We start from the raw sequence: 21,188 nt of genomic DNA, 5'->3' as shown, positions 1-21,188 counted from the left end.
CATTTCCCCAATTATAAAATAGACAAACGCAATTAAAATTGTTTACTTAATTAACTACTGTTTATTTAATTTACTGTTCAGTTACACTATTGTATTGATAGATGCACTTAAAGTATAAATACCCCTAAATAAATTAATAGCCAAAGTTCAATAAAAAAAAAAGATATAATCGTTAAAATAAATAAATTACATACATTTATAGGATTAATGCTTTAACTATACTTTGATCATAAAACTATGACTTATGTTAATTTGTTGTATTTCATGTTTTCCTGCTTACATCTTCCGAAATTTTCCTTCGAACTTTGAAGTCCTCTCTAATTAAAATGTCTAAAACTAATTCAAATTCTATTGCATTTAGAAATGTTTTATTTTAAATCGACGTTTTTCATTTCACTTTAAATCTGACATTTAAGTTATTTACGAAAGTATAGATCAATTTTTTAAAAAATGGTTGCCCAAGTGTTTTAGTTACGTTAAAAAAAAATACCTTGTACTTTTAGACAAAAAAAAATCAAAACACAGAGAGCTTGTTAAAAAAAGTTTAATGTTAAAAAAAGAAAGAAATTTTTGCTTTTTAACTTAATATACAACAAATATGCTAGTTTTACATACACTTAATATACTTTGGAGAAATATAAAAAAATTTAAAATTAGAAATAATAGAAATTAGAATTTTTCGTCAAAAAACTGTGGTAAATGTTTTTTTAATTTCGATCAACTTTTACGAAGTTAAAGCCGATTAACATTTTTTTTTCATTATTAAGCATTATCCTCTAATAGAATTTACCCCTATTAGCTTCCAGAATAGAATTTACATCTATTAGCTTCCAGAAGGGTTTGAAATAATACTTTTTTTTCAGAAGTTGTTTTTTATTAGTTATTTTAGGCATCGGTTAGTCGCATATTTTTCTTAAAATATTTAGAAATTAACCAAATGAAATATCTATTTTAAAATAATTTCTTTACAGTTAATATATGGTAAATGTATTTTACAAAAGCAAGTGAAAAGTAATATCATGAGTTTTAAAAATATCTTTTACTGAAAATAACATATGGAGATTCAAGTTCTATGAACTTTCTTTGTAAATCTGTTTTTATTTTTTTATTATTTAATTCATTTATTATTATTTAACTTTATTATATTTTTACTAAGTTATTGATAAAAGTCCTAAAAGATCCCTGAATAATGTTTTTGCTTTATTTTATAATCCTTTGATGCAGAGGAGGCAACGGTATCGCTTTTATATATTTTTTTCCGATGCTTTAATTACAAGCAAAAACATAATTTGGTATTTTTAAATTATAAACAACAGTATATTATTTATTAAGAAAATTTGTTAGATTATTAGAATTATCTTTATCCTGAAGTATAAAATCCAAAAAAAGCAGTTTGAAAATATTTATTTCATTCTTATTCAAAAATTTATCAATATATAATTTGATATATAATTCAATGATTTCATAATTTGAAGAAATTACAATGATGATTTACCGTTTCTTTCAGATGTAAATAACGGCAAATAAGTAAAAATTCCAAAAAAATATTATTTGGAAATGATATCTGTCTTGAGAAGTTTACCATTAACGCAAAAAATGACAATTTGTACTAAATAATACAAAATAATGTAAAAAGTGTGAAAAATAGGTTTAATGAAAATTCCGTATCAAAGGGTAAACAAAAAATATTTAAAATGCTATAAACTATCCAGATAAAAAACAATTTTATTTTGTTTATATCTCTATTTCTTTACTAAGTAACTAAAAATAATATGGAACATTTTGTCTCTGGGTTTTTTTTTTTTTTTTTTTTTTTTTTTTTTTTTCTGTCACGTTATTCGATAAGGATATGTGATATTATTCTATATTCTTTATTTACTTTTTTACGAAGTCACTGAAAAATAATGTGCAAAGTCCATAAATGATACACAAATAACCGTTTTTATGTTTTTTTATTATTATTTATTCGTATTTTTAAAATGTGCACTTTTTTTCTGCTTAGGATCGTCGTGCTTACGTAAGGGTGGGAAGGGGAGAGGGAGAGCGATAAAAGTTAATCCACACTACCCTCAGCGAAACCGGAGCTTCTTATGATCTGATGAATTCTCTGGGTCCATCCCTTTTTTCTTTTTCTGACTTATTTTTTTAATAGCTTTCTAAACAATGGTGTTCTTAGTCACGATTTAAAGATGCAGGTGGAAAAAATGAGGAGGGATGCTGGCGACGCGTGAGGAAAGTTAAACACGTTGGCGTGTTCGAAATTATTTCTGCTTGATTGGCAAGGCCGTGCCTTACGGCTTCTGTTGATTAAGACTGTATGTATATTTTGTGTTCATACTATATATGCATGCGTATTCTGTTGTTTTTTTAAAAATCATATGTATATACACTGGTTATCATAAATTAAGGAAAATTCACAAAAATCGCGATAACTCAAGAAATTACACATGGAATTTTATGAAACTTACCCACAATATACAACACATAGTAAGGTATTAAACAACACAAAAAGAAATTATCAGACATTAATAGTAGTATAGAAATTAGCACATGTATAAAATAAACAAATTGGAAGTATCGGTTTGCAATAGAAAAAGTACCTTTAATATGGAATATGATTGCCTCTAGAAGCAATACAGCACAAACAGCGATGTGTGATGCTTTCAATTATGCGGTCTATCAGTTCAATAGGAAGTGAGAGCCATTGCTCTTGTAAAGCAGTTGCAAGCGTGGCAAGGGTCTGAGGGGGCGGATTGATGGCAGATACACGCCTCCCTAGAGCATCCCAAACGTGCTCGATAGGATTCAAGTCCGGGGATCGAGCTGGCCACTCCATGCGAGTAATTGTTTCCTGTTGAAGATAATCATCAACAATGCGAGCTCTGTGTGGTCTTGCATTATCGTCCTGTAACAGGAAGCAATCACCAATTGCCCCGGCATATGGGCGCACATAAGCATCAAGGATGTTGTCTCGATAAACCTGAGCATTCACGGTTCCCCTTGGAAAGACATGGAGGTATGTGCGCCCTCCTAAGGATATGCCTCCCCAAACACAGACACTGCCTCTTCCGTATGCATCTCTTTCACGGATGTTTGATGGATGATAACGGGTCCCAGGTTCTCTCCATATCAAATAACGTCTACTGTCACTTTCTAGACTAAACCTGGACTCATCCGTAAAGAGAACAGGCCTCCATTGATCTGACGTCCAGTGGACATGTTGTCGGGCCCACTGCAAACGGTCTCTCCTATGGCGTGATGTGAGCGGCACGCAAATGGCTGGTCGTCTCGCATACAGACCACCTTCGTGGAGCCTTCTGCGCACAGTTGACGTTGACACCAACCTTCCGGTGGCTGCAGCAAGAGAGGATCTAAGATGTGTCGGAGTAGCGGTTCTATTCCTGCGTGCACTTAATGTCAAATATCGGTCATCGGCACTGGTCGTAACAGTTGGCCGTCCTTGACTGAACCTCCTAGATGCCGAATCTGTGGTTTGAAATTGCCTCCAAAGTCTATGAACCACAGATGGACTCACATTTAGCCATCTGGCCACTTCTGATTGACTCTGCCCTGCCTCTAGTCTCCCGATGGCTCTCCATCGTAGTTCTTCAGGCAAATGATGCCTAGAGGTCATTATTACGAATTGGCTATCTCAGATTTTCAATGTCGCAATCACAGTAAAATTTGTGTGCTTTCTCTCAAACTTGGACTTTTATGCTCCAGGCAGATGACGTAAGCCGAGTGCAGCGCCACTAATTTGCATATTGCAATTTTACTCAGCTACTCTTAGTGGACAACATATGCAAATTTTGCACGGTTTGGCTTACTTTTGAAAGAGTTATCGCTATTTTTGTGATTTTTCCTTAATTTATGATAACCAGTGTATATACATATATATATATGAATGAATAAGGGAATCATTTCAGTTTAGTTCTAAGTGGCCTATTTATTCATTGAAAAATTATTAAAATTACAAGGTTTTTTCAATGAAAATTCTTATTTCAATTATTCATAAAGCGTAGATCATATTTGATATAACCATTTTGTTAATTATTCAACTATTGCTACATTCATAATAACTTATTGTTTTGTTTTTTTTATTAAAAGAAGGGTTATTTTAAGAATGGACAATTATTTTTCTGTTTATTTTTATCATTTGTCTAAAGAGGGTATTCATAATACCCTTTTCTTTCTATATTATTTTTTTTATTTTAAATATCGTTAAATAACGTAACAAATCTTACTAATTTTTAAAAAAAATTTCATTTTCATTTTTTTTCCATCAAAAAACGAATTTTATTTTCAAAGAAATGTTTTTTCCTCGTTTTACAGAAGGAAAAAGAACACTATCTTATCATAGTTCTAGTAGATGGAACATATTTAGTCAAAAATTCAAAACAAATCGTAATTCAAATTGAAAGATGCCAGATAAGAAGTGTTTTTATTTTTGTGAACTCTCTTCATTTATGTTTAGCTACCGTAAATTAGTGTTGCATTAGCATGTCTTGAAAAAAAGCGCGTCATCATTATTACAATATATTTCGATCTCATCAAGAATAATTTAAAATTGAATAATTGAATCTAAAATTGAAGGAATGTGAGGATTTTTATTTTGTCGAATTTGAGTATGTTAGCATCAAAGTTTATTTGTTGGCAATAATAGGAAATAAAGATTATATATTGTACCTATTTCTAATCCTTAATCTTCCAGTTGGTGAAGTCTATAAATCCCTAATTCTCATTAACACTGTCCCTGAGTTGTAATTGTCTGCCGAAAAAAGAGGCTTTCTTAGGTGAGTCATTGACACATAGTTGCCAAATTCAATTTAAAACTTCTGCCACTCGGAAAAAAACTCAGTTTGTCACTTAGTACCTTCATCTACTAAGACGCGTGAAATTCAATGACTTGAAAGGAAAAAGCATTTTATAATACAATAATGGATGGTAATTAGATATATTCCATAGAAATTTTCGGCCTTAAGTTCTTCACTGAGTTAAGGTATTTTGTTAATCAAACTACATATATACATATGAAGTAATAAGCATATTTTTTTTAAATTAAATTTGAAATAATTCTAATGCAGTAATATTTCTAAGAAAAAAAATAATTTTTAGCATTAGACAATTAGGAATTGCTTATAATTTTCAGAAGCCATTAACAAATCCTAAAGTTTCACGTCTAGACTTTTGTTCGCACATTTATTTTTCTGCTTGGTCGAAACATATTTTATCTGTAAAATGACTTGCACGGAATAGGTTTTTTCACATGCAAATCTTGCATGCAGAAGTGTATATCTTAACGAATTCAACGTTGTCTTTGAGCGACGTTGTGTTAAGACTTAAAATTGTTTTGTCCACTTTTCTGCTGCTAGGCAACTCTTTTAACTGTAACCAACTCAATCTTGATTTAAAATAAAAGATCACGCAAATGTAAAATTTAATTATAATTCTACCAATCAACGTTGTAGTTTGAAGATTAAAAATCTTTAGTGCTTTTAAGAGGGAAGATATCGCGTACCGATCAACGGTATTATAATCTAAACCAAATGAAGTTCGTTAAGAAACATAAAATATATGGACAGCTACATGTCTTCGGATCAAGATACAAGATCATAACAACCACTGTCCTGATTCCCGTAAGCCCTATAGTTGGTTGGAAAATATAGTCATGGTTGAAGTTAAAGCTAAAAATAGCTTGTCAAAGTAAATAGTTCAGAAGTAAAATTTAATTACAATTCTCCCAATTGGTAGTTCAGGGGATAGAAAACTCACCTACTAATAAGGGGATCCGGGTTCAAATTACTGATGGATATGAATTCCACACCCGGTTCGAACCGACCTCAGCGCTGACATAAAAATAACTTTAGTGGTAGACGGATCATGGGGATAGTTCCCTTGCCGTCAGGCTAACCATAGGAAGTTTCCGCGGTTTTCCTCTCCCTGTAATGTAAATTCCCTGTAATGTAATTCCATCAAAAAAAAGCCCTCCACGAAGGCCAATTTCTCTTAAAATTAAACTAAGAGTTCCTTTGTCTCCTTGTTTGGGTTCAAAATTGCTAAACTACGGAGTCTAACATTGGTAATCGTAAACTCGAAATTAGCTCTGCTGTTCTACAACGGTTAGGGAAAATAAATAAATACAAAATAAAAATAAATATTCTACCAATCCATGTTGCAGCTTGAAGATTAAAAAACTCCACTGCTGTTAGAATTGAGTATATCGCGTATCGGTCAACATTACAATCGTTCAAACCAGATGAAATTCGCCGAAAAACTGATAGCAAGAACGGAAAACAACAAATCTTAGGAACAAGATAAAATATCACAACATTCATTTTTTTTTCTCTGTCATGTTTCCCATTTGTCGGATGATGTCGGTCGTGGTTGAAGTTAAATCCAAAAATTGTTTTTGAAAGTAAATAGTGAATAGTTAAGTTAAATTTAATTACAATTCTACCAACCACGTTGTGGCAGGCAGATTAAAAATCTCCACCGCTTTTAAGATTGGATACATCGCGTACCGGTCAACAATGCAATCACCTAAACCAGATGAAGTTCACCAAGAAACTGATAACAAGAACGGACAGCAACGCAAAATAAAAGACCCAAACATCCATTTTATTCTATCTGTCATGATTCCCATATGATTCTAAGGCGGATGAAAAAAACACGGTCACGGTCGAAGTTAAAACCGCTACCGAAACCATTCACGATATGACCCTATCTGAAAGAGTTGCACTTATCGAGAAAGGATCACTCATTAACGAATACTTGGATTAGTTTGTTGAATAGAGGAATCATTAAAAAAAGTAAAGCTCTGTAAAATGGTGCTCCGTGTCTCACGCTAAGCCTTTCGTTTCTCTTGAGTCACGGTTTTCGATCTTTTCATCTTCGCGTGTTTGGCAACGATCGTTTTGTTCCTCACTGGCAATAATTCTCTGTGGTGGCGTGTCTGTTCCATTACCCTTTCGCTACTACCACTTCAAGAAAAGATACGTCACTGATAGGCTATGATTGGAGATCAACTGATGAATACCTTGCGGAAGTCGAACAACGATTTTGGATTTATTGTTTACTTTAAATGTAGAACATTGTAACTAACTTGAGTATTTTTCCAGATGTCATCTATGAAAGCATCTACATTATGTATTACATGTATGCTTTAAGAATGAACTGAATAAAAAAAATATGAGCCAAATTTTATGCTTTTCTGTAAATACTTTTGGCTGGCAAATTGATTTTTCATCATTATTTGAATCATTTTTTCGATAAAAATGGAGAAAAAAAATTATAGTAAGCCACTGGTCTAAAGTCTTATTTTTAGTTATTTAGGGATTCCAAAACGAATGCCCTTTTTATGAATAAATATACTTTTGTGTTCTGGAGAATTGAAATCTTTGCCTTCAAAAATAGATTAATTTGTGCTTTGTAGAAAATATCACACCAGTATGTTGAAAGTGGTCTAAATTCATTTGCGTATATCGGAAAATAATTGTGGTTTTTATTAGAATTTTAAAAAATCAATTTCCCCAGAATAATTTTTATCAATAGTCACAGGAATAATTTTAGTCACTAGTTTATACAAAAATAATCAGTTTATTATTTAATTAAATCTTTAAAATAGAACGTTCTATCTCATGCCAACAATCCTAAATTTTCAAAATTTCTGAAATAACGCATCCTTTTTTTCGTGAGAAATAATAAAAAAATAAAACTTCGCAATTTCCTATTTCACGTGCACCATTAATTACTACTTAAATATTTTGAAGGAAAAAAAGTAGTTTTGGTAATTTAATATCGTGAACCGTTTTATAAATTGAACAAAAATCTTTTTTGGATTTTATTTAAAAATCTATGTTGAGAAGTAATCATTAGCTTAATTAAATAAAATGAAGTGATTTTTCCTAATTGACTAATTCCCTTCGTTTCAGCTGATTTCTACCGTGACAGAAGAGTCCTTAAGTTCTTCAAATTCCTTTTCGAATTTAAAGTTATTCTTCTTTTTATTAATATATTTTTGGTAATTAAAGATGTTCTAATTCATTTATGGGAAGGAATCTTGTGATATTCAAAAGGTCATTCTCATATTTTCTTCAGTAGTAAGGATTCAAAAACAATAAATTCATACACATTTCATATAAACAAAATATTAAAAATATCAGCTAGCCACTAATAATTTTTTAAAAGGACTTAAAATAAAAAACCCATCAGATACAAACATTCGAATAAACAATGCATAGAAAGCACTAAACTACTACATTAGTGGTAAATTGGTGATACATTAAAGATAATTTGGTGTTACATTAGTGGAAATTCAGTGATACATATGGGATACTATAGTAATATGTTTGAGATACTTCAGTGATAAGTTAAATACTTCAGTGATTCATTAGAGATACTTCAGTGATTCATTAGAGATACTTCAGTGATTCATTAGAGATACTTCAATGATTCATAAGAGATAGTTCAGTGATTCATTAGAGATAGTTCAGTGATTCATTAGAGATAATTCAGTGATTCATTAGAGATAATTCAGTGATTCATTAGAGATAACTCATTGATTCATTAGAGATAATTCAGTGATTCATTAGAGATACTTCAGTATAACAATAGTGATAATTGAAGACGCTAAGTTATCGAAAAATTCTATTCATTACTAGTGAAAAATACTTCCACTAATATAACTTTTTTGTTATCTAAGACATATTTTAACAGTAGCATTTAAATACAATTTATTGACTAGATATTTATAAAATGCTTTAGCACTAACATTTTAATACAATTCATTGACTAGGCATTTTGAATAATAAAAAGTGTTCCACTATCACCACTATTGATATATATATTTTATAATCCTTGTTAAAAAATGAATTCGAAAAAATTTACACATTGGTTTCTTATAAATATTTAGGGCTGAAAAAACTTATTAAAATCTAATGAATCACTAGTGATAAAGGTAGGACTATTTTAATTGCCTGATGAAACTCGAAGCGTTTCGAATTTTAGTTACTTTCGAAACTTCTATTTCTTTCGATGATTAAACAGGTTTAAATTGTTCAGTACCCCTCATACTGTGACTAGTAAGATTTCAATAGCGTTTTTGTGACGGTATTAATTTTACACATCAAATATGCATAATTTTTTTTACTTCATTTTTTGATAAGGATTCTAAAAAAATGTAAATTAAGGTGGTGATAACGAAACAACTTGTATACTATTTTGCAGATTAGATAGTAAATTTTTCAAAGTTCGATAGTTTATTTAAAATACTTTAAAAAATATGAATGCGGAGTTGGTTATTTTCCGCTTGGATATAGATACTTGAACCATGTTTTATTTTTTCGTTCATGAAACATAAATAACGTTAGTTCTCATTGTTCGCACTTCTGGAAAGAAAATAAACATACTAACGATCTTTGTACCATCTGTGCCGCTAATGACGAAAAATCCTGAAGGAGTCCTCATTTAACCTTTATCGATCTCACATCGAGAAGCTCATATAGCGTGTCTGAACTAATTAAGCATCTGTTTATTGTGTTGCCATCACCTTCCAACAATAAATACCATCCAGAGCAGGTTATATCGTCTGCGCGCTGACAGACGAATAATTATGTACTTCAACTGCAACTTCGATTCAAGTGTTCCAAAAGAAAAGATTCAACACCTTTTTTTTCCTACTCCAATTCAACTATTGTTGCAGAAATGAACTTCTGAGATATAGGAAAAAAATTAGCAGCAGTCACGTTTTATTGCTATAAAAGAATGTTCTAAACAAAGATAATTATTCTTCTGATTTGTTTATTATTGAGTACGATGTGCAATTGTGTTAACAGTTAACGGCCATTTATGAGTGTTTGAATACCCTTAATTTTTTTATGTGATCAGTTTGTTTGGTGGTTTAGAATTTTATGACAGCAGTTCATCTCATCATGCACATCACGTTCCAGATGATCGTATTGAAATTTAAAAAACAATGTCAGACATCAGACAACCTCTTACGCGCTTGTATGAGTAACAATGTACTTATTTAGGTAAAAAAAATTAATTTTCGAAAATGTTACTTTGAACTTGTAACGAAGACTAATTTTTTTTTTCTTTAATTTGAGTTACCTTTCAAAATTTAATATTAAAAAAAAAATGGATTTTATTACCCTTCCACTACCTTCAACTTTTATTTTTCGAATCATGTTACGATTCTTAATTAAATGTGCAACAACATATTTTAATTGTTGTTATTTTAACAATAAGTGTGTTCACGTAATTATTTTTTAAAAAAAACCCTTAAATGTTAAATCATTTTCGACGATGTTAATTTGAACCTAAGAGAATATATTTATTTTTCTTGAGCTGTGTTACAAAAATTTATATTAAAGAAATGAATTATATGTCACAGGTATCCATCGAAAATCGATCATATGTTCTATCTCAGAATTAGTGTGTGTCTGTCTACGAATTATGTTTTTAATCAGTTCTATTTAAGGGGAACAATGCATAATGGCTAATTATATCTATTATTCAAAACGTTTTTATCTTTACTTTTTTATTAATTTAAGCAATAATTCTATAAGAGACTGTTATTCCTTATTATAGGCATGAAAAGATTAATTTATTACTATAGCCATAGGCAGGACGCGATCATTTTAAATATTCTGCAGAAGCTGCAAAATGCTTTTTCTGCGTTTTTTTTTCTAATTAAAAAAAAATCATTGGATACAACATGAAAATTTTGACCTAATAGAACCGTAATGATTGCTTTATACAAAATTTTAATTTAGTAATAATACAAAGCTTTATGATGAAAGTTTGATCTACAAGGGCAATTTTTTTTCATTCCTTCTCTGTAAAGAAATCTATAAAAAAGCTTTCAAAATTCTATCTAAAAGCACTTTCACCTTTTCTAATAACCATTACTCTTAATCACTTGGAAGAATTGTCAGTATATATTCTATAATTATTCAACGTGTATTTCAAGCAAAATATAAAGAGTTTTTTAAAAAAAATTAAGTGTAATTGTAATTATAATGTTACGAATTTTATTGAAATTTTTTATGCAGGTTTTTAATTTGAATTTGATTATTTTTCATCGTGTAAGTATTTATAAGAATTTTAACTTTAGAAAATATTAACAATCTAATTTTTTTTTAAGTTTAAGAAGAGTTTGAATTTAATAATTTTTTTTAAAAAAAAGAATACTATGGAGCTGGGGGGGGGTAACCAATCTTCACTTTTTTGGACAATCACATTACTTCTACAATTCGTTCATCCTCTATTGGGCCCATTTTAAAAAAAATGTGCTCATGTTCGATATCTCATCATCTCCGATACATTAAGTATGTAGGTAGAGGGTGGAGTGGACAGTCAGATACATTACCGAAACTATAAAGAGGCTTTTAATCAAAATATTTCAAATTTTTAGAATTTATAAAAAAATAAATGTGGACATTCATATAAAACAAATATTCTAAAGATTGTTTCTTTTTTTATTTCTTTTTCTTTGGATATTGAGCTCTAAAAATATGAAAAAACAAAATAATTTTATGTTTGTTTCATATTTTGTATTAGTACATCATGAACTTAGAAAAATGTACCTCAGCCTGACATGAATAATGCTTAACATCTGCTTCCTTTTTAAAAGTGTACTGCTGCCATCTATCGTAACTGTTTAGTAACTCAATTAGATAGTACGAGTTGTACTCTTTATGTAGACGATAAACGTATTATTTTCAATATCTATAAATATTTTGTTTTCATTTTTTCTTTAAATTAATAACTTTTTACATTTCTTCACATATATAGACTTGTTTCGTTCTTTTTACTCAGTCATATTTTAATAAAATACTTTTCAAATATTTCTCATTTAATGAAATATTAATATCGTATTAAAATGTGTAAATTTTTCATTTTCAGCATCCCAAATTTTATTGGTGGCATGTATGGAGCCGAAACTCGAAATCTCTCCCTCCCAGAGTTCCTTAACCACCCCCGCAGGCAGACCCTATGGAATGATGTGCAGAGGGAAAGCAGAGGATGCAGATGAAGGGACGTTCACAGAAATGAAATGGATCAACCCTCGAGGAGAAATCATTCCTTTTGGGTAAGCATTTTAAGCAAATTAAATAAGCGTCATTTGCCAGTTTAATTTTTTTTTTATTTATTTATATATTTTTACGTTTGATTTGCGGTTTAAATGGTCCTTTCCCTAACCATCTTGCAATTTAATTTAAAATTTTGAATTTCATTTTCTTAGAATTTTCATACTTGACAAATTTTTTATGATTGGGTATTATTTTATAGCATTTCACCTTTAAAAACGATTGGAAAATAAAGATACCGTTTATTAGATTAGAAGAAATGGCGTTTGATGAAACTTAGAACTTATAAATTTTTTAAACATGAAAAGCAATAAAATGACGTATTTAATGTTTAGTTATTAATTGTACATTTATCTATTTAGAGATTTTTTCTAAACTTTACACTAATGAAAAGCAATTTGAATAATTTTCAAATATTCTTTGAAAGTAAATTGTGCAAAAACTAAGATATTTATCAAAATTCGAAAAGCAAACTATTTGTAGAGAGTACAATTATAACATCTGCCATGAATACAAAAGATAATTTTGACCTTTTTTTATTAAAATATATTAGTATTTTTCTTGAGCCGTGGTGGCTCAGGGGATAAAGCGTTCGCCTTCCAATGAGGTGAACTGGGTTCAAATCCCAGTGATGGCTGGTCTATACGAACTCGCACCGATCACAGTGCTGACGTAAAAATATCCTCAGTGGTAGACGGATTATAGGCCCCTTGCCATCAGACTAACCCTGGGAGGTCTTCGTTGTTTTCCTCTCAGTGTAACGGAAATGAGGGTTAGTTCCAGCTAAAAGAACTCCACGAAGGCAAGTTTCACCCAATAGTTGATCCATGAGTTCTCTTGTCTTCTTGAGTGGGTTCAAAATTACAAGGCTACGGATTTAAACATTAGTATTTGTAAACCCAAAAAATTGGGTCAACTGTTCAACGACGATTATAAAATAAAATATTTTTCTTAAGTTACGTTAATTTGTTTGATATAAGTAAAGAAAATGTAAAAAAAAAAATTTTTTTTTAGTCTATCAGACGAATAATTAGTTACAGAACATTGACTTAAGTTTAGTTATTTAGGGTCATTTTTAACTGAAGATCTAAGCCTTATTTCTATGCAGCTTACTATTTCCTAAATGTTGTAAACATAATTACTCTTTTATTACTAATCGAAATTTCAATCACTTTTCGACCTAAATAAGCACAAATAAAACACAAAAATAAAAAGCATGAAATAGTAAAACAAAATATAAATTTCAAATTATGTTTTTGTCGGAAAAGAAAAAAAAATTATTCTATTTATCACCTAAAATTTAAAAAAGTGAGTCCAAATGGAAAGAAATAAAAAGGAACGTACTTCAATAAATTATAACTTTAAGGATGATTGAATCAGGCGCAAAAGAATTAAAACAACTTTCGAAAAATCTTATCAATTCACAATAAAGGTTTTAAACTCTTTAATCTGAGTAGAAAGGCTAGAATCCTAGAATAAGTTTTGGTATAGAATAATATTATATGCCAAATGCATACAATTATGAAGATGTGTATTTTTATAAGCTTCATGAATTACAAGCAATAAAATAATTACCTTTTTTGGTTTTGGCTTGCTCTAATGTTTTAAATTATTCTGCATTGTTTTTTTCTAAGTTAGCATTTAGTAAATTTTGAATTTAAAGATTAAAGTAAATTTTGAATTTGAAGATTTGAAAGTATTTTAATTAAAATGAATTTATATTTCTCTTCGCATTCTTTTTTTCCTCTAATCCTCCTATAATTCTTAACATTCCTGAAAGCTTTGACAGCTGTCCTAAGTACGTTACCTTCAATGAAAGACATTGGTTCATAATTTCAGAAATTAAAAAATTATTTCAAAATCATCCCAATATCTCTCGCACGTTTTCTTCACTGTTTAGTATTCTTCACTGTTTAGTATTTTTATCATCTGTTTAAAACACGTTATCGACCCAATTCTCAGACAATAATGGAATAAATATAATTATTTTCTTTTTTAATTGAATAACCTCTGAATAAAAATACCATTCAGAAGGAGTTTTATTAACTTTCATCACAGAATAAATACTAACGCCCAACAATGTAATTAACTTAACCTTGATGGATAGTGTTCAAAGTGAATGCGTGAATCAAAAGGTCTTTATTCTAATGGCATAAAGGTTAAAACTCAAGGATTTAATTAGGAACTCTTTCAACAATGCATCCACAGTCCAGAATGAAGTTTGGCAAGTTTCGGAAGTTATAGGCGAAGTTCATTAAGACAAGGAAAGTGCATAAGCATTGTTAAAGTAGTTAGATTAGTCCAGAGTTGTTAATTACGTATAAAGTATTGATTCGTTGGGAGTTAAAACTGTGGAAGCTTATTCCAAAATCCTCCCAAAAAAGTGAACATTTGTTACTATAACCTTTTTTTTCAATTGCTTGAAAGTTCCATGCTTTTTAACGTTAATCAGTACCGGAACTGCTTAGACAGTTCATTTCCTATCTCATCATAGTATAATTTGACACTTTGCTGTCGAATTTCGTTGATACTCAATAGAAATTGGTCAATCCTGGATCAAACATAGGGACAAAATAGCCTTCGAAAAGGACTCTGTGATGGAATTAATCCTCATTTAAGTTACATAGAGAGGAAAACCACGAAAATCTGTCACGCTTAGCTCGATAGCTAGGAGAGTTTTATCCATGATTCGTCTTCTATTAACGATCTTTTACGTCAGCACTAATTTGTGTGAGCAGAGAGCAGTCATTGACCAACCATCGCATCGAACCTGGGTCACCTCTTTGGGAGACGAGTGTTATATTTCCTTAACCGGCTCATTTGTGCCTTACTTGATAACCAGTGTTGAACAGTAGACCCAATTTTGAGTTTACTGCTATCAATAATCAACTCAGTAGTTTTGTAATTTTGAACCTAACCCCGAAGACGAGGGAACTCCTCTATCAAGCATTGGGACAAACTAGTCTTCGTGGAGGAACTAAACACTAATTTGCAATATGTGACAGTTAGCCTGACAATAAGCGGATTTTTAACCACTATTCGTCTTTCGCTGAGGTTATTTCACGTTAGCATCGTTGTCTGTGCGTTCTAAGTCCGAGCCTCCGTGACTCATATTTGTCTCATTGTATATCTCAGTTCTTTTACATATTATTTGAAATAAGAATCAGACATCGGCTCACTATCACTAGCCAACCCCCGTATCAAATCGTTATTGATTGTCTGAAATTTTTGAATTCCTTACGCTTAAAATTTTTTAAATCGAGTTAATCTACTTACGTTTTTTACCCGAGAAATAACAATTTAATAAATTATTATTTTTTCCCCATTTTATTATCCTTTTACAATCTTTTTAAAGTAAATAGACAAAGAAAATTGATTCTTAAATATTCAGAAACATACTGATGGCAGTATTGCCAATCTAAAACAAGTCTAAAATAAATTTTCTAAAGTACTGCCGTTTTTTTTTTAAATTCGCTGTTGATAATAAAAAAATATATTCTAATTATTAAATATTTTCATCTTCTCAGCACTCCTGGCGTGAAAGAATTTGGCAACAGTGGCTTAAAACTATCTTTTGTGGATCCTAAAATAGAGGATAGTGGTGTTTACAAATGCACAGCACTGTACAGTAATACTCAAACTATGGAGGTACAAGTGGATATAAGTTTTTTCGGTAAGTTACTTATTGTAAGTTATTAAGTAATTGGTAAGTGTATTCGGTAAGTTACTTATCTTATTGTAACTACTGAAAAAACTTGACAATCATTGCATTATTCAACTATTCTAATGTTATTTATAAGCTTTTAAAAATCGAAGAAAAAAAAAATTCTAGCATTCCATACAACAACATTTTATTTGAAAGCGAAATTTATGCTGCCAATTACATTTTTGTAAAAAAAAATTATCAAAACCATTTTTAGCATAATAATACATTCCTTTTCATGACTGCTAAGCTACATAAAGTGTCTACATGGCACCAATATACACGTCCCAAGCATAAATGTGGAAATAAAAATATAGTTGCATTTAGGTGTGATTAAATATACCAGTTGTCCCAAAAATGATCGATGAGTTGAAAACTCATGAGAAGAGATAACAATGTATTTTTTGCTGCGTTCTGCTTAGGTAACGTGAAATTTGCCCTCCCCAAATTTAAAAACAAATGATAAGTGAAATAACAGATGGCACTGCCTCCGGAAAAACTGTAAAACAATAGTTACCTCTGCATTTCAAACCACTTCAACTGAAATATTAGCTTATACTTTTGTTAACTATCTTCAGACTTCACCACTTTGTTGATGTACATATTTATTATTCTATAAACTTTATTTCATAGTTTCTGTTAGCTATAAGCTCCATCTGTTGGTGAACTTTGAAATTCGCGAAAATAAATAACTGGTTTCCTAAGCAGAATGTATCAGAAGATAAAAAATTAGAAGATGATTAATAAAGAGGTAGAGAAGAGATAGATAGAACGCCCACATCTCTTCCTTTTAAATAAAAATTTTTGTTTCTAATCTTCAATCTTTTTTGAGGATACTCGGTTTGTGCTTCATAATGTTTAAAATTGTACTTTGGAATGTGTTCTTTATTGTTTCAGTATGCATTTTGACATGAGTATTAATATGTGTTTAGGTGTAGAAGATATATTCTACACTTCAAGTGTAGAGCATATGTTCTACTTTTATAGTCGGCTATAACATAGTTTTGAGTTCAGAACATTATTTTTGAATTACTTCTTATCTTGTACTTTTTACCGAGTTCTTAAAGTAATTAAAAACTATGACATCCAAGTTACTTTTTGTTAATGGTTTTCAATTCTTACAGATGACATACAATTTGAGGATTGTGCTGAACTCCAGAATTTAGTGGAAGGCAAGGAAGGCAGGATTAATTGCAAGCCCCACGGTAATCCCCAACCAAGTATCAACTGGGAAAAGAACAAACAGAAAGTTAAGACCGATCGTGTTTCCATCACACCCGCTGGAATTGTCATACCTAAAGTATCTGCTGAGGATGCTGGGATTTATACTGTGGAAGCTTTCGTTTTCGACACTGGAAGGAACAAGTACAAAAACATCACAGTTAATGTTCTAAGTGAGTACTTACTATTTTTTTCCTAAAGTTTAATATAAAAGATAAACATGTTAGGAGTAATAGAAAATAAAAAATACGTCTTAAATTATTGTATCTTGTAATATATAGGCTAAATGAATAAAACGCTCCTTTGCAAACATCTGCCGTCATTTTGCGATATGTTAGCGAATTGGAAAAGCCCTCGCTATTTTCCAATCAGCCTGAAACTTTTTAGGCTTATTGCTGTGAACTTACATACCTTTAGGCTAATAAAAATACATCATTCAGTGCTCAAATAGCCGCATTCAACTCTGGTATAGTTTCAATAAGCCTACGAATAGTAGATGCTTATTGTAAATTGCTCAATAATTATTTATAGTCATAAGTAAAGAAAATTCAGACTGAGTAATCCTTCACATGCTTGCTGATTGACATAAAGGCTAGGTTAATTGTAATAAGCCTGAAAATAACAGGCAGATTAGAATATATTGACGGTTAATTGTAATAAGCCTGAAAATAACAGGCAGATTAGAATATATTGACGGCTTTTCTAATTCAATCGGCGAATTGCAAGATGCATTTGCAAAAAGCTCGATTTTTTCCCGATTTTCTAATTATAGTGCAACTTAGGAATATTATCTATATTGTAAAAAGAACCGTGACAAAAATTTATGCTAATTGACTATTTTTATTGTTAACAGCTCCTCCCAGAATTATTGAAATTCCTGAAGAATTTGTAGCCATTCAAGGAGAGGAATACACAATCACATGCAGAGCTGATGGATCGAACCCACTCACCTACACTTGGCTAGATCCGGTAATAAAACGTGTTTCTTGCTAAAAGCTAACTAATATTTAAGTTCTATATATCAAAGAATGAAATAAAACTAATTTTTAAAAAAAACTAAAAGTGTTAATGTAAAAGGAAATTGTTAAAGAATTGCTAGTTGTTACAGTAGTAAAGATAAACACCAAAGGATTACACCACAATTTCGGAAAGAAAAATATCAAAATAAACTTTCGGATATATTTGGTATGTCAAAATTTGTTTAACATATTTATGTCAAACAATCTTTTAAAAAGATAGTTTATTTTTTTTTATTTTAAATTTTATAAAGTGGTGGGCACAAGTGTTTTATTATTAAGAGAACCTTTTAATAAACAGTATAGTTCTTCATACCTTATTAAATTAGTTATTTAAATATTCATATTTAAATATAAAGCAGAAAAACATTGCATTCCAAAACATTTCAATAGTAGATAACACAAAAAAAAATATTTATCACTTTTTTTTTCCAGATATAGACCACTTTTACGACAGGACAATAATAAATTTAAAAAATATTTTCAAATTAGAGCGTGAATAATAATTTTTTAGTAAAAGATTCTATAATGGACCTTTTTGCGAATTCTATTACTAATATTTAATTTTACTTCTTTAAAATAATGTACGTTTCGATAACAATTGGATACCCACAAAAGACGTCATCGTGGGTAAGGATCCTGATAGACTATTGAAACGTGGTATTTGTTTTTGTTAGCAGCTGTACTTTCCCTTTTATTTCGAGTAAGCCCACACCAACAAATAAAAATTGCCCTAAGTGACACATTCTATATTCTTTCGCAAAGAAAAATTCGGTTTATATCGTAATACAAAGACAGGCCCAAAGCCATAAACAACACAAACCAACTAATTATGCCACGAAGTTTCCAGATACACATAACAAAAATAATCAAGGTTACAATAAAATATATAAACAAATAATAAATCTTGGTTAAATAAAGAACATAGATGAGAAAGAATCATATTTTAACAAACTCTATATGCGATTCGGCGTTGTATTTAATTAACTTCTCGTTAATTAACTTTCTAACTTATGCGAAGAAACTTAAATCAGGAATTAACAAAATATTAACACGCTATCTTGTTTATAAACAGTATACTGATACACAACCATCTGAGGTCATAGCTCAGATGGTTGTGTATCCGTATACTTCTCGAGTTGAGAGTATCCCATTACAGCAACAGCTGCAAAGTTGAATAAAGTTTAAGAACTTTAATACATTCCTCAGACAAAATATGTATGAACAACTTCCCTGTACATTTACATTAAGGAGCCAATTGTTACGATTATCGTTTTACAGATGACTATTTTCATTACAGCAACTACGAGATTTGAGCACAGTCGAAGGTTTTAGAGTAAATGAAGGAATGTTGACCATTTTACGAGTTGACAGACACGCCGGTGGAGAATACAAATGTAAAGTCAAAAATCCTGCTGACGAAGATGAGGCATCTGTGGTTTTAACTGTGCAAGGTACAAGCTTTGAAAAATCTAGTCATACCCTGTTTCCTATTGTGTTAAATACCCATTACTTAAATTGTTTCGAGTTCTGTGTCTATTATATAAAGTGTTTTATGTCTATTTTAAATCTTTTACATTTATTTAGTACGTTTTTATGCCTATTTCATTTTTTCAACTCTACTCCACAAGGTGTCTCAAAAATTAAAAACGATTGAGAACGATTTGAAAAAATTAATTGAAAAAGAGGGAGACTGAGGGGAATTATAAATCGACCATTTCAACCGTCATTCATCAAAAGGCACCTCAAGATAGAATCGAGTTAACATGTCTTACATACTAGTGATTTGGTATTTAATATTTGTAGTGGTAGTTACGCTACACTACTCCCCTCCCAGAATTTTATCTGTGATAGAATACGATGAACGATTACCACTAGTTGATTCATGCTGTTAATGTTATTAGTTAATTATTAGTTTTGTAACTAATAATAAATTAATTTTGTAACTAATAATATTATTAGTTAATATTATTATTAGTTACAAAAACTATGAAGCAATGCTTTCAAAATAATTTCCATTTGCAGCAACAATATCATACAGTCTGAGGTAATCTGATATGCAGTTACATTGTTGGTATTGCCTATTGATTTCAGACACAACAGCGTTATTTGTTATTAAACAAAATAAAGATTGTACTTTAGTGAGGAAATGCCAATGTTCCTAACCGAAACATTGCAAACTCCATACATGTCTCAATCTTTCCGTTTTTCTTTATTCAATTTTTTAAATCCTTGCTCGTTTTTTTCGGGGGGGGGGGGGGCAAGCAATATTAAACTATTTGCTTTTTAGTAATTATTTTTCATAACTACACCTTATATATAATCGTTTTTAATTTCAAAATTACATTTTTTAAAGGTATGCAGTTTTTAGATTTTTTTTTTAATTTTACTCTATATTTAAGTAGATCCCTTTCCTCAAAAGATTTTATGATTTTGTTTTAAATAAGTGATTAGATTTTTACATCCATCGCATCGCTTTTTTCAACAAAAAAAAGAAAGGAAAAAAAAAGGAAAATTTAAAGAAATCACACTGCGCTAATTTTTTATAAGTTATACAGGGCTTATTTTTTAAAGAAAATTGGCAAAAATTGGTCAATTATTTCATTCTAACAAGTGTTATTGATATTTTAAATATACATTACTAATTATTCTAATTCCTTCTTTATTACAGTTCGACCAAGTATTGTGCAACTTGACAATCTGACCAAGGAGGAGGGAAAAGTGGCGACAATAGAATGTAAAGCTGACGGTGTTCCAGTGCCGTCTCTGACAATCAGGAAAGACAATGCTTATCATCCTTTACAAGATGGAGAAGTAAATATAACAATTTTAGAATCAAAGAAATTCTTATCTTTTTTTTAGGGGGGGGAGAGAAATGTTATAGAGTTTTTTAATTTCCATCCAGGTATATTTATTTGCTAAAACATTACCATAGCCTCTTTTAAATTGAAAATCAATGACCACGATTACAAAAAATTTCATTCGATGTTACAAAAATTCAAAATTTTTGTAAATCTCAGGCTCTTAGTGATATTTATAATTTCAGTGACATCAAGCACATAAACTATTTTATTTCACATAATTTTACTTGCTTTTAATATTTATCATCAGAAATCTTTTGAACCAGAAACTTAATAGAGTATAATTATATTATTA

The 21,188-nt window shown here is 30.2% G+C and overlaps 1 protein-coding gene across 31 annotated transcripts in view; it reads left to right on the top strand.

The window, feature by feature from the left end:
* Positions 1-21,188, top strand: part of LOC107454643 (fasciclin-2) — a 186,694-nt gene that overhangs the window by 147,820 nt on the left and 17,686 nt on the right. For all 31 annotated transcript variants that reach the window (XM_071183732.1, XM_071183742.1, XM_016071891.3 and 28 more), the window contains 6 exons: positions 11,908-12,094; positions 15,620-15,765; positions 16,920-17,189; positions 17,870-17,985; positions 19,333-19,486; positions 20,704-20,846. In XM_071183732.1, coding sequence (XP_071039833.1) covers positions 11,908-12,094; positions 15,620-15,765; positions 16,920-17,189; positions 17,870-17,985; positions 19,333-19,486; positions 20,704-20,846 — 1,016 coding nt within the window. The remainder of the gene's footprint in view (positions 1-11,907; positions 12,095-15,619; positions 15,766-16,919; positions 17,190-17,869; positions 17,986-19,332; positions 19,487-20,703; positions 20,847-21,188) is intronic.

This window comes from Parasteatoda tepidariorum, chromosome 1 (assembly GCF_043381705.1).
Source record: "Parasteatoda tepidariorum isolate YZ-2023 chromosome 1, CAS_Ptep_4.0, whole genome shotgun sequence".
NCBI classification, from domain to species: Eukaryota; Metazoa; Arthropoda; class Arachnida; order Araneae; family Theridiidae; genus Parasteatoda; species Parasteatoda tepidariorum.
The sequence above is the reverse complement of the archived record's forward strand: the minus strand, read 5'-3'. Positions and strand labels throughout refer to the sequence as shown.